General features: G+C 43.1%; 1 protein-coding gene across 1 annotated transcript in view; it reads right to left on the bottom strand.

The window, feature by feature from the left end:
* The window catches only part of DLG1 (discs large MAGUK scaffold protein 1), a 3205960-nt gene that overhangs the window by 179553 nt on the left and 3012008 nt on the right, over positions 1 to 14399 (bottom strand). Inside the window, exon 24 of the mRNA XM_044070715.1 lies at positions 3824 to 3925. Coding sequence (XP_043926650.1) covers positions 3824 to 3925 — 102 coding nt within the window. The remainder of the gene's footprint in view (positions 1 to 3823; positions 3926 to 14399) is intronic.

Here is a 14399-nt window from a genome sequence, read left to right as displayed (position 1 = left end):
TCTGCCAAAGTATTTTCCTTTCCTGACAGGAACTGTGCCTGTAGATGAACTTGCTAAGTCAATGCTGTGTCCCATAAAGCCATGGCTAGTCTGCAAAGGGGGTAAGAATGCATGCCCCCCTGCTTGTTTATGTACCACATGACTGTGGTGTTGTCTGTCTTTATCAGAAGTTGTCCCAGATGAATTAGGCCCTTGAAGACTGTCAGGGCATTTTGAACAGCTAGCATCTCTTTTTGATTGATATGTAGATGCATTTGGTTTGTGGACCCGGTGCCCTGAATGCCTCTTCCTGCCATGGGTGCCCCCAGGCATAATCTGATGCATCCGTTGTTAGGTTCTGCCTGGCTGGGGGTAATGAGAATGGCTGTCCCTTGTTTTGGTGACAAGCCTTTGCTCATCATCGAAACTCCTGTTGCAGGCAGGGAATGAGAGTAATCATAGTTTCCAGGTTGTGGCAATGCTGTGTCCAGACACGTTTTAGGTACCAATGAAGTTTCCTCATATGCAGTCTTGCACATGGAATTAGTAGGATGCAGGATGCCATGAAGCCCAAAGCCTGCAGAATTTTTCTTGCAGATAGCTGGGCCTTTGTTGCCATTTCCTTGAAATAGGTAGTCAGTTGCCTTTGTTTGTCTGGCGTGAGATAAGCCATCTGGGCAGTTGTATTTAAGCTTGCACCCAGTAATATTACCTCTTGAGAGGGTACTAGTTTTGATTTCTTTTCGTTGAATGTGTACCCTAGGCATGTTAAAAGTCTTTTCACAAATGCCAGATGCTGTAGTAGAATGTCCTTGTTCTCTGCTTGAATGAGGCAGTCGTCCAAGTAAGGATATATTTGTATTCCTCTTTGTCTGCAGAAAGCAATTACTGGTGCCAGGCACTTTGTGAAGACCCTAGGCGCAGTAGATAAGCCAAAGGACAGTGCAGAGAATTGGTAATGCTTTGAGCCAGCCTTGAATCTGAGGTATCTTCTGCACGTTTGTCTGATTGGGACATGCAGGTATGCCTCTTTTAGGTCTAAAGTCACGAGCCAAGCCTTTCTGCCCAGCATGGGCAGAAGCTGCTGTAAGGTCAACATCTTGAATTTTGGCATATCCAGGAAAGTGTTTAGAAAAGATAGGTCCAGTATTGGTCTCCATGCTTTGTCCTTTCTGGGTACCAAGAACAGTCTTGAGTAAAATCCTTGTCCCTGCTCTTGTTGTGGCACTTGCTGAATAGCCCCCATGTCCATGAGGGATGAAACTTGTTTTTGAGCCTCTGCCCATTGACTTTTTGGCAGGTCTGGCCAACTGTTTGCCCTTGGCAGGGTATGGAAGTGAAACTTGTAGCCTTGTGACACTGTCTAGAACCCATTTGTCCTGGGTTATAATGTGCCAATTTTGTGAAAAAAGTGCTATTTTTCCCCCTAAGGGTGCTGCCAAAAGATAAGTGCTTGGTGCAGGCACGGGGAAGTCATTGGGACTGTTTCCTGTAGGGTTGTGATTTGCCCTCTCCACTTTTGGAGGTAGAAGCACCCATTGCTTAGACCTGTACAAACCTTGCGGCTGGGATCTGCCTCTAGGGTGTCTGGGTCTGTCTGGCACTGGAAAGGACCATTTCTTTGTAAGCCAGTGTCTGCTAAACCTAGGTGTCTGTACTTGTAAAGAATCTGTGACTGTTTGCATAGATTTAGCTTTGTCCTCCATTTTCTTTAACACCTCTTCTGTCTTAACATCAAACAAGGTATCATGCTGTAATGGTGCATCTAATAATTTAGCTTTGACATGATCAGGCAGATTTGGTTCCTTCAACCAAGCATGCCTTCTAATTACAGAACCCGTCACTGCAGCCCTGCAGGAGGCCTCCAGAGAATCAAAACCACATTGCAAAGTATGCTTTCCCACTTGTTGAGCTGCATGCAATAAACCCTGCATTTCTTTGTTTTCTGCACATTCAGAATTTACCAACATTTTCTTTTTAAGCAGTGTCATAACATATTGCTGATATTTGAGCATATGAAAATGGCAGTTTAAGGCCCTTATAGCCAAGGTAGCAGATGTGTAAATCTTTTTTCCCCATCTATCCAGTGCCCTAGAATCTCTGTCAAGAGGGGGTAGGATTTTTTGCAGTGGAAGCCTTAACCCCTTTGGGACCCTGAGAAATAGTTTCTGGGTCTGCAGCAGGGTTTTTAAAAAGGAATTTATGAGAGTCAGGAACCCTGTAGTATCTGTCGGGCTTAACAGGAGGGTCAGGGGTCAGACTAGACTCTGAAAACACATCATCAACAACGTCTAACACAGGTGGAATAGCTAGAGGGCTGTGTTGAGGCAGTAAAAGGAAGTCCCTGAGTCTCTTTTTAGATTCTGAATAATCTTGGCTCTCCCAGTGGAAATGCTCCCTCATGGTATGCAAGGTTTCACCAAAAGAGTAATCCTCAAGAGGAGAGGCTGAAGGAATAGATTCTTCAGCATCAGAATCCTCATAGGAGGGAAGTGAATATTCCTGATCAGAAGAGGAATCAGAGGAGATAGAAACCTGATGTGAAGATTCATAGTCTGTCTCTTGCCTAGGCTTCTTATCAGGAGGGGGATGGGAACCCCTGATCAAGGTAATTAAGTCTTCGGCCATTTTGAGCATTTGTTTTGGGCATGGAAGTCTGTCCTTGTGGCTGATGCACTTGTTTCTTTGCCTTTAAAAGTGCTTTAGTCTTTGCTTTTGAAGCTGTAGTCGGTTTAATATATAATTGTTTAGGTCTGAATACACCCTCAGAAGCCAATGCCTGCTCAGCGGCTCCAGACCCATCTGAGGGAATAGTCTCCAAGGCTCCAATACCTTGAATTTCCAGCGGCCTGGCCGACTCCACGTAGAAGTTGGTGGCGGCCTGCGACTCTAAAGTAGCGGGCGTCAGGGGCTGCAAAAGTGCCTCACTGAGAACCGGCGACTGGCTTAGGAGAAGCTTCGTCGTCGGTTTTGGACCTCGGATTGCCTGTCTTTTTCCTTTTCTTTGCGTTTTTTATGAACTCCGATAGTCGGATGGCCATCCGTCAACATTGTGTAATTAAATCTGCGGCCAAAGTAGCTTAATGCAAAATCGTACCGAAGCTTAATAGTGCATTGGTTAAATCTAGCACATAAACGACAATTTGAAACGTCGTGGTCAGGGCCTAGGCAAGGAATACAGTAAGAATGAAAGTCTTTATGAGGTATTTGCTTCCCACAAGAAATACAATTATTAACTTTTTCTGACATCGATCTGGAGCAAGAAAAAAGTTTCCCCAACGGGGTACTTAGCTTTTAATGAAGACTTCGGATCTGAAACTCGAACACGAAAATCTCAGTAGTCGGCCAACCGGCACTTGCAAACTGCTTCTGGCACTGCGCGGTAAGAAAGACTGAAGAAAATGGTGTTGGCTGCATGTTTAATACCCCTGACGACCTGACGTCAGGGAAGAGGTGACAGCACCCAACGCAGGACCCAAGACTTTGGAATTCTGGCCGACTGAGGGCAACCTGCCAGAAGGATTACCCAAATGTATTGACTGCAACAGTTAAACAACGAAGAACATCATACCAATGCCTGCAATACAGTGGGACTGCTCTTTAATGTCTCCCCCAACTCTAATCTCTTATTGGCAAAGCCTGGCATGGATCTGATTTGCATGATCGTCAAGCAGGTGTTAGATTGAGGGGGGTGGTACAGGAAATTCAAAAATTACAGGGAAAGGAAAGTTCTCCACTTTACAAGCTAAAACAAGCTAAATAATTGCCCCTTGGATTGAATAAATGCTGTGAAGAAAGACTCAAATTAGCAACTATAAGATGCTATATTTAACAGAATACTCACGTGGAACACATGACCCAAATTTATCTGGAAACTCTGATATTAGATCATCATTAATTCGGTCTTTCATAGGTCCTAAAATAATCACTGGCCGAGTATAATGAACTGCAAAAGGTAAGACAAGAAACACAAAAGTTTTTATTCAAATTAAGGTTACCAAAAAGGTTTTCATTACAACTGAGTACACTACTAGAAGTTACAAAATATAAGCACACTATGAATAAACTAGTGGTGTAAGCATACTCACTATAACTAACTGTCTGAGAAAGATCACTGTTGTAGCATCAGTCATAACAAGAGGGAATTACGCTATGGGCAAACATCTGGCCCCCCTTATAGAGCACCACATGTTTTTTTTTCTAATGTAGTTATCCTGACTATGGTGGACATTAACAGGCATTGTCTATAAAGTTCTAAGCAAGAAGGCCTATCCCACCATTGCAGTTATCTGTGAAGCGTGCCTCAGAGAAAGGCTAAAGTCCCTCTCCAAATAATACTTGACATCAACTGTGCCTTGATTTGTGCTGCTAACTTTTTCCACACTGGTCATAACACAAGAAAATGCAACCAACCATCCAGTTATGACAATGTTTCCTTAGAAACAGGTCTTCACTGCCTGCCTGGCATGTAGTATACTAAGAACTGGATTGTACACCTGGAACTGCTAGTGAAGACAAGCTATCTTAGTTGCCTTTACATATCTAAAGTCATGAAAGAGCATTTCTTCTTTGTTCTGCAGGTTCAGATAAAGCACTGGAAGCTGTATGGTCTGACTGCCATTTCAGAGACCACTTTAGACTGAATGGGGGGTTGGCTGGCTCTAAAAGTCACTACATCTTTAAAGAAGACCATGTGTGGTGATCTTCAGCTCTGACATCATCCTAACTGAAGCACTGCCACTAAAAATAGAGTTTTTCAAGATGGGAACATCAGGGGTTGAGCCTGCTAGTACAAAAGCAACAACAGTCAGTTTTCTAATATAAAGACCAAGGGAAGAAGCGCTGGCTTTTTTGGAGAATCTTGAATGCAGCAAGATTTTCAAAAGTTTTTTTCATACAGATGTAGCTTTTAAAGGTGGTTTTATGGGTAGGAAATTCAGTTCTGGGTAACAGCATCCATACACTGCCTTTATGCCTTACATCTTGTACAGGAAGCATACATGTGACATGTGGTACAAATCTAAAGGCTTTGGTACACTGGCCAGACATTGAGCTATCCTTGTCAGGAGATCCCTATTGTGTATAGAAGGACATCCACTGCTGCATGGACCAGAAGGGAGTCACCACAATGAACTTGGGGGATTCCTTCTGAATCTTCAGAAGTACCCCGGCTAATAGGGGAATGGATAGAAAATCATACAGAAAAGTACAGTTGTGCACACTTACCATAAATGTAGATGTTCGAGTGTATTCATTGTTGCAGTCATCACATTTGGGTCATCTGCCTGCAAGTAGCCCTCAGCCAGCCTGAATACAAGAGTCTTTGGATTTCTACGTCAGATGCTGTCGCTTCTTCCATGACGTCTGGTCGTCAGGGGGTATATAAAACATGCAGCCAACCCCATTACATCAGTTTTCTTGCCCAGATGTCAGGTGCCACCACAACAGGAAGCAATTATATGGCTGGAACACTCCCAGCAAAAAGCAAATACACATGATATAATATATGCCAAACAAGGAAGAAAGGTAACAGTCAAGAGAAGTCAGGGGGCTGGAGGGAGTGTAACCAGGACTGCAACAGTGAATACAGTCGAACATCTACATTTATGTTAAGTGTACACAACTGTACTATGTTCTTCGTGTTTCACTGTTGCAGTCCTCACATTTGGGTTGATTCCCAAAGCTAAGGAAGGGTGGAGGTAGTTAAAGAGCATTAGGGCTAGCAATAAGGCCCTGTTGTGGCAAATCCAGCTCAGGATTTAGAAAAGATAGGCAGGTGGTAATGCTTGATGAAAGTATATACAGAGCTCCAGGTTGCTGCTTCCAGGATGTCCCTGGTAGGGACTCCTCTGAGAAATGCAGTAGAGGTAGATACAGCCCTGGTGGAAGGTGTTCTTATCCCCTGTGGGGTAGGTTTTCCATGGTGTTTGTAACAGAAATGGATGCAATGTGCTATCCATTTGGAAATGGTTTGCTTTGAAATGGCCTTCCCCTCTGCCCCTGCAGCAAAGCCAACTAGCAGCTGGTCAGATATTCTGAGAGGCTTAGTCCTGTCCAAATAGAATCTAAGCTGTGTACGTCCAGAGAATGCAGTATCCTTTCTCTTTTATTCTGAGGATTAGGGAAAAAAGTAGGCAAATGAATGGACTGGTTTAGAGCCACACTAGACACCACCTTGGGCATAAAGGATGGATTAGTCCTGAGGGAAACCCTGTCTGCATGGAAGATGATGAAGGGTTCCACTGCCATGAGGGCCTGCAGTTCAGACACTCTTCTTGCTGAAGTGATGGCTAGAGGTAAAGCTGTTTTCCAAGAAGGAAATGTCAACTCTGCTTTAGCAGCTGGTTCAAAGGGGGGAAGAGCTAGTTTTTCCAATGCAAAGTTAAGGTCCCAGGCTGGAGTGGGAGCCCTCCTGGGGGGGGGGTTACATTTTTGGCCCCTCTAAGGCATTGTTTTAGCAGGGGATGAGAAAAGAGGGGTGGCTCAGTATTATAATGTGCTGATATGGCAGAGGCATGAATCTTAATTGAAGAGAAAGATAGGCCCTTGTGGAGCATTTCTGTTAAATAATCTAGGATATGAGGTACGCTGGGCACCGTTGTACCCATCCCCTGAGCCTGGCTCCAGGAATAGTATCTTTTTCATTTTTCTGAAAAGGATTTTCTAGTACTAGGCCTCCTTGCCTTTGGAATGACATCCATCATCTGCTTACTGAGGGTTGCTGGAGGTGAGGTTAGGGAATTAGCCAGGCTGCAAGGTTCAGGGTTTGAAGTGGAGGGTGCAGAATCTGTCCCGCCTGTTGGGAAAGCAGGGAAGGGATCTGAGGCAGATGCCAAGGTTGTAGCACTGTCAGACTGCGCAAAAGGGGATACCAGTGCTGGCATGGCCAGTCTGGTGCAATCAGTATGGTCCTTGGCTTGTCCTGTTTGATCTTTAGTAGAACCTTCGAGAGGAGAGGCAGAGGGGGGAAAGGCATAAACTGAGAGGTTTTCCCAGGTAAAGGACAGGGCATCCACTTTCCAAGCTTGACTGTGGGGAGTTCCGGTGCAGAATTTGTTCAATTGGTAGTTTTAAGGGGAGGCAAACAGGTCTACCTCTGGTGTCCCCCATTTGTTCCTCAAGAGCTTGAATATTTTGGGTTCCAGTTTTCATTCGTGTAGGCCCATGAGATTTCTACTTAAGTCATCTGCCAGTGAATTTAGTTTGCCTGGCAGGAACTGAGCTTGTAGGTTCACTTGGTAGCTCAAGGCTGTGTTCCACAGAGCCATGGCTAGTCTGCAAAGTGGGTAGGAATGGGTTCCCCCCTGGCTTATGTACTACATAACTGTGGCGTTGTCTGTCTTTACCAATAGGTGCCCTGGAAGAATAAAGTCTCTGAAGGCTGTCAGAGCATTCTGTACAGCTAACATTTCTTTTTGGTTGATATGCAGGTGCATCTGTTTTGGGTTCCATTTGCCCTGAATGCACTGCCCTGCCATGTGAGCCCCCCATGCATAGTTTGTTGTGGTAGCAGGCCTCTGCCCACCAACAAAACTCTGCCCTTAGGCAAGGAATAATAGGAATCATTGTTTTCAGGTCCTGAGAATGCTGACACTATAGACTTTTTAGATACCAATGAAGTTTCCTCAAATGCAGTCTTACATATGGAATTAACAAAATGCAAGAGGCGATGAACCCCAGGGCTTAAAGGATTATCCTTCCAGATAGCTGGGTTTTTGTGGCCAGTAGGTTGTCAAATGAACTTGTTTCTCTGGAGTGAGGAATGCCATCTGAGAAGTTGTGTTCAAGCTTGCTCCCAAGAATACAATCTGTTGGCAGGTTTATAGGTGTGACTTCTTCTCATTGATGGTATACCCCAGTGAAGTTAGAAGTCTCTTTACAAATGCCAGGTGCTGTAACAGCAAGTCCTGACTCTCTGCCTGAATCAGGCAATCATCCAAGTATGGGTAAATCTGAAGATTTCTCTGCCTGCAAAACACAATGGCAGGAGCTAGGCACTTTGTGAATACCCTGGGCGCAGTAGATAAGCCAAAGGGAAGTGCAGAGAACTAATAGTGCATGGAGACTGCCCTGAAGCATAGGAATTTTCTGCAGGATTCCCTTAATGGGAAGTGCAGGTAAGCTTCTTTTAAGTCTAGAGTTGCCATCCAGACTTCCTTGGCTAGCATAGGAAGAAGCTGCTGAACAGTTAGCATTTTGAATTTTGGAACCACCAGAAAGGTGTTGAGAATAGAAAGGTCCAGGATAGGACGCCAAGAGTTTTCTTTTCTGGGAACCAGGAACAGCCTTGAATAAAAACCGTGCCCCCTTTGTTCTGTTGGGACAGGTTGAATAGCCCTGAAACTGAAGAGAGAGCACTTGTTTTTGGGCCTCCGCCCATGGTTTGGGGGGAGGTCTGGCCATCCACTTGGGATTGGGAGTGAGTGGAAGTGAAATCTGCATCCTAGGGAAACTATGTTTAAAACCCATTTGTCTTGGGTAATGAGTTCCCAGTTTTTTGCATGCAGGGCGAGCTTTTCTCCTAAGGGAGCAAGTAGTTGAGCAAGGCTTGGTAGAGTTAAGGATAACCAAAAACCGCCAAAGGACCAAGACAAACTGTGGAAAACAGAAAACGAAGTAGGCAGCTAACAATACCACAGATCCAGGTAAAAGGAAAACTCTTCTTTATTCAATTAAATGCTTTCGTCAGACTCCACTAAGTTCATCAGAAGTCTCCAGGCAGATAACCCAAATGTGATGACTGCAACAGTGAAACAAACACGAAGAACATCATTCCTGTCCTAGTAAAAGACAGGGCATCTGTCTCCAAGTATTCTTGCACGGAGTCCTGGAGCAAATTTTTGCCAGCTGATTTATCAGAGAGGAGGAAAAAAGATCTGCTTGATGAACTCTCTACAGATAGATCAAATCTTGGAAGACCACCTTATCAAGTTTTCATTTGTGAGGGTCTGCCCTTGTCCTGCTCAGTTTGTCGGACATACAGTTTTGCTCTGACAGAATGTAGGATGCTTGCAGAGTGAGGATTTTTCTATGAAACTATATCCCAAGCCAACATTGTCTACAGTCTCCAAAGGGGGTTTGTTGACGTACCACGACTGTGGTACTGTCTGTAACAACTTCAAGAGGTCCCGTGACCAAAGATGATCTAAAGAATTCAGTGCCTTGATCAGAGGAAGCATTTATTTTAGATTTATGTGCTTGCATCTGTCCTTGGTGTTCCACACAACTTGCACTTTTATCCCTCCTTAAACTGCTCCCCAAGTAAAGTCCAAGGCATCAGTGGTGAGTGACTACTTCAGAACAGGGAAGGAGAAGGGGACCCAGATTTAGGTATAGTTACTGTCTCCACCAAGCAATTTCTCTTCTGACAATCCCCAGCACTAGGATTTGAAAAAACAAAGGATGTTGGAAGCTGGGACCAAAAAACCTTAGATACCATTGTATCTTTCTCATGTGGAGTCTTGACAGGGGTATCATAAGAACCATAGATGCCATGAGACCCAAAATCCTGAGGTATTCCCACACAGTGACAGATGTCTTAAGTGGAAAACCTTAGAAATAGATCTAAAGAGATATTTTTTCTGTGGGGAAAAGCTCTTTGAACTGAGGTGTCTAGCTGACACCCCAAGAAAACAATCCTGTGAGGAGAAGTGAAAAAAAAAACTTTTGAATTTTCTGCTGGAATCCCAGCTCACCCACGTCAGAGATTCCTGACACTTTGAAAAAGACTGTGCAACCACAGGCAAGGCATTTATATATGGAAAAATGTGGATACCCTGCAGCCTGCAATAAGCTATAACTGAAGCTAGATATTTTGTGAACACTCTTGGTGGAGTGGATATTCCAAAGGGTAAGGCAGAGAACTGAAAACGTGATCTAGAAACACAAAACCTTAAACTCCTGAAGTCTGGATGAAAAGAGATGGGATAAGCATCTTTTAAATCTAGTGTTACCACGAAACTTGAATGAGGATAACAGGCTATGAAATGACATTTTGAATTTCAGCAACATCACAAACAGGTTTAAGAAAGAGGGAGTTAAAACTGGTCTCAAGCATTTTCTTTATGTGGCACTAAAAACAATCTTGAATAAAAAACATTCCCAAGCTGGGAGGAAGGGAGGAACTGGATTCTATCACTCCCTGGGGACAGCATGCGTTGAAGTACAGGAGGAATAATAGTCTGATCAGGTGGATGAGGAATTGCCACCTAAAAAGGAGGGATTTTCTCCCGCTGCCATCTTTAACCTTGATGAGTGATCTTCAAAACTAGTTTATCTGAAACCATCTGTTGCCTAAGAGAATAATGGAGATTCAAACTTTATGAAAGGGAAAAGGGACAGGACAGCTTTAAATACTCATTCTGACCTGTTATAGACTGCCCTTGGTTTTGGCAGGTTCTTGAATTCTTTTTGGAACACACCCTGCCATTTCTTCTTAAAGGTCTGTTTACCAGCATTTTGTTAAGGTTCATAGGTTCATAGATTAATACTAAGCTAACTGCCCTTGTGAGCCATTTTAAGCTTAGCCAATTATCCCTTGTGACGCTCAAACCCTGCACCTTGTGCTTGCAGGGCAGACACCTTAACCATTAGGCCACCCTCCCAACCCAAGACTGTTTACTTTTTTTTTTTGGTATTTTTTTTTGCCAGAACTGGATTGGGGGGTGGGGGTGGGAGGGTTAGAGAACCCTTAAAAAATTTGGAAAAGGAGGGCTGAAAAATCTTGGGTGATTCCCTGTATCAACCTACCCCTTTCATCACACTTTTTGATAACCTTTGCAGTAGAGGAACCAAAAACGAAATCTCTATCCAACGGAGAACTTAAAATCTGATTTTTATATCAACTGGGAAATTCTGAGAACACAGCCAGGCAAATCTCCTCAGAACAGTACCAGCTGCCATAGCTGGAAGTAACATCATCAACTGAGTAATACACATGCTGTAAACAATGAGTAGCAATTTGCAAAAAGGAAGAAATTAAATTTAAAGCGGATTTTTCCTCACAAGACATTCCATGTACCTTCACGATTAGTCAAAATAAACTAAAATAATAGCCTGACAATTTTTAAAATTCCGAAAATCAAAATTACAGAAGCATACCCCCCCCCCCAATACTTATCAAAATTTCCATCCTTGTCAGAAAGAGGACTGGAATTAACCAAATGTTTAGCAGCAGTAGGATTAACTAAAGTATGCTGGGCCAGGTTTGGGAAGAGTGTATAAAAGCTTATCAGGAAAATTACAGGCAGTGACACATACCCTCCATAATTGACAGAAATTGGGGGAACGGGCAAAGGTTCTGGAAATTCCTTTTGTAACCTCAATTAGTATTTTCTGAGGGACTGTGAAACCACAGAATTCTCTCACTGAAAACACCAGCACATTCTGGAACTACTTTCAGAGAAAAACAGAATCCCCCCAACTAGAAGAATCAGAAACTGAGCTCTCCTTGGAGTCTGAATCAGAATACTGAGGAGAAACCTTTGTATCTGTCCCTTTATCTTCCACTCTAAATTCAGAAAACAGTTGTGTAGTCTTTCCATAACAGTAATGTCCTTGCCTTCACCGGTGCAGCATTCTTAACATATGGGATTCCTTGCCATGGAAGCCCATTGTCCAGCCAATTTACCAAACCCTACTGTTGCTTTAAGGTACGCTGAAAATCACCCAAATGCTCCTTGTGTAATGTAGCACGGGGCAAAAAGGTGATGTTCAGGTGTATCATCTTCAGAATTGATTGCCCCAGTAGAAACACCAGTCCAAGGAAACATAAGGTGCAACATCCAGAAAGGTAAAGGACTAGGGGAGGGAGGGAGGGAATGAATACTGCACCAGTGAAGGCAAGGACATCTACTGTCATGGGAAGATTTTACACAACCATACTATGCCCTTACATTCACTGCTGCAGTATTCTTAACATATGGGGGAGTGCCAACGCTCAAGAAGAAACTTGGGAGAAGCTAGGAGCAGTAGAGCACTCTAAGAAGCCATGAAGAATGGCCACAGCAAAACCAGCTCTAGCTCTGGAGATACCATCCAACGTGAAATATTTAGTAAAAGTGTGCACAGAAGTGCACGTAGCTACTTCAAGAAAACAATTAGTGTCTAAGCCCTTGAAAAAGACATCAGAAGAAGCCACAGCTCAAGTAGAATGAGCCTTTACAGAAGAAGGAATGCTCTTACCATGAAAAGCATAACAAAAAGAAAAAGCCTTTGAAATCCAAGTAGATCTAGTATGCTTGGATACAGCTAATCCTAAAGACCTAGGATGAAAGGAAACAAACTGATTAGATTTTCTTATAGCCTTAGTCTTATCCCCAAGACAAAAAAAAACAAAACCCCAATGGGGTACTTATCTGCAACAGCCCGGATGTCAGCAAACAGGTGTCAGTGTTCACTGGAGAACTTAAATGCATTCAAACTTGCAGAAAATGGATGTAGGCAAAAAGACAGACAGTTAGAAAAAGTGTTCGGACTGGCGGCACAGAAGTTCAGAGGATGGTATGCCTGAATGTCACCTTTATGCCCTGAACTATGCGAGGAGCATTTGGATGACTTTCGGCATACCTTAATGCAACAGTAGGCTTTGGGAGACTGACCAGACGTCAGGCTTCCACAGCAGGGAATCACTTATGTTAAGAATACTGCAGTGGTGAATGTAAGGACATTCCTAAATCTCTTCAGGAAAAGAGGTACTCCTCTTTCTTTCATCAGAAACCACCTTATGAGGAGGATGAATAGCCTAAATTAAACGCAAAGCCAGACCCAGTAAACTAATCCTGTCTACAGAAATTTGAGGAGTCAATACAGGTTTCTTTTTCTTTTTTTTTTCTGATAGAAAAAATTGGGGCAATAGTGTTATTAATGGCAACAGCAGCTTCTCCATGGACTGGCATAACATTCTGACTAAACAGGGAAGCCTTCCCCCTGTTCCCTCTCTCAGGATCAACAAGAGTGGCTATCCCTTGCCCACTGAGGGGACTCTAACAGCTGCAGCAGTCATGGCTAACCCCCAGTCCATATGGGTTGTAGGTGCTACGCAAGAATGATCCGAGGTAAAAGATGAGTGGTCTGAGGGACATAATATGGCTACAACAGAGTCACCCATCTGCAACTGAGGCAAACTACTAGCCTGCTGCAGTGGCAAAGGTGTTTGCTTAACTTTTTCTTTTTGTGGCTGGAAAAAGGGCCAACCATGAGACCAGAAGTTTGTTCCATGGTCAAGTGAAAAATGGTGCCCCCTTCCCAGGGAAAGCAAGCAGCATAAGACAGTAAAAATGTTAAGGTCTTTAACCCCCCCCCCCCCCCGCGCCACACACAAAACACAGTAAAAAAGCACTTACACTTTTTTTTTTTTTTTACCTCTTGGGGCTGAGAAAAACAGTTTCTCCACAGGAAAAAAATTGGTTTTCACTTATTTTAAACAACTTTTAAACTCAAAGGAAAAAAAAAAGTGTGCTCCTGTTTAAAAGTGCAGCTAAGTCTCATGACAGTCCATTAAAACATACATTCCTACCGTAAAAACAACTTTCCTAAACAGGAAAGCACAATAAAATAATTTTATAAAGTGGACTGCATCGCCCCAATGGAACTCAACTGCCCAGCAAAGGAAAAGCACAAGCCAATTCCTTAAAAGCCTACAGAGGCATACCCTGATTTAGGTACCAGCAAACCCTGCAGTCGATGGGAGCCCCCTGTTCCTGGGGGGCCCCCAACCACAGCAAGTTATCTTATCATGTCTATAAAAACAAAAGCTAGTACAGCAATACTGTATACATAATAAACCAGATGGGTAATAACTCTTATTTATATCTACTTTAAAATTCAAAGATATTTTTAGTTATAGTAACAATGTTCTATCAAGCAACAGGCTTTACAATTCCATTAAATATTTTACCACTGACATAGTGCCCTGGCTTAGTTAAACCCTGCTAGTGGACATTCACTCCACTAAAACTAACAATGTAGCCAGCTTTAGGTACTTGCATTACCCATGGCTGCAAGGGGGCCCCTAATTCATTCTTGGTTGTGTGGGAGCCCCGCAAAAGCTGCTGCTGGTTGGGGAAAATGAGGAGACAAAATATATTTTCTGATTATGCTCTTTAACTTGAACAGGTCTGTGATACGACCTTGTTAGGATAAAGCCTATAATGAACATAAACAAGGTAATCACTAGAGAGATTAGAAGCCCAGAGTGATTGAGTTTGGTGCAAACGTTGAATTTTAAGAAAAGATGATGCTTCTGATCTTCTCTGATGGTTTTCACTTTCAGGAAATTCTATAAACAGTGGAAGAACTCCAGATACTACAACTTTCAACTTCTTTGCAGAAGAATTCAGTGCAATACCAATAATAGCAGACTAAAGGATCAAAATCAGGAACAAGTATTAAATATTACTATAATTTAGTTAAAAAGTTAA

Source organism: Protopterus annectens, chromosome 4.part1 (genome assembly GCF_019279795.1).
Source record: "Protopterus annectens isolate FY-2018-M chromosome 4.part1, PAN1.0, whole genome shotgun sequence".
Lineage (NCBI taxonomy): Eukaryota > Metazoa > Chordata > Ceratodontiformes > Protopteridae > Protopterus > Protopterus annectens.
The sequence above is the reverse complement of the archived record's forward strand: the minus strand, read 5'-3'. Positions and strand labels throughout refer to the sequence as shown.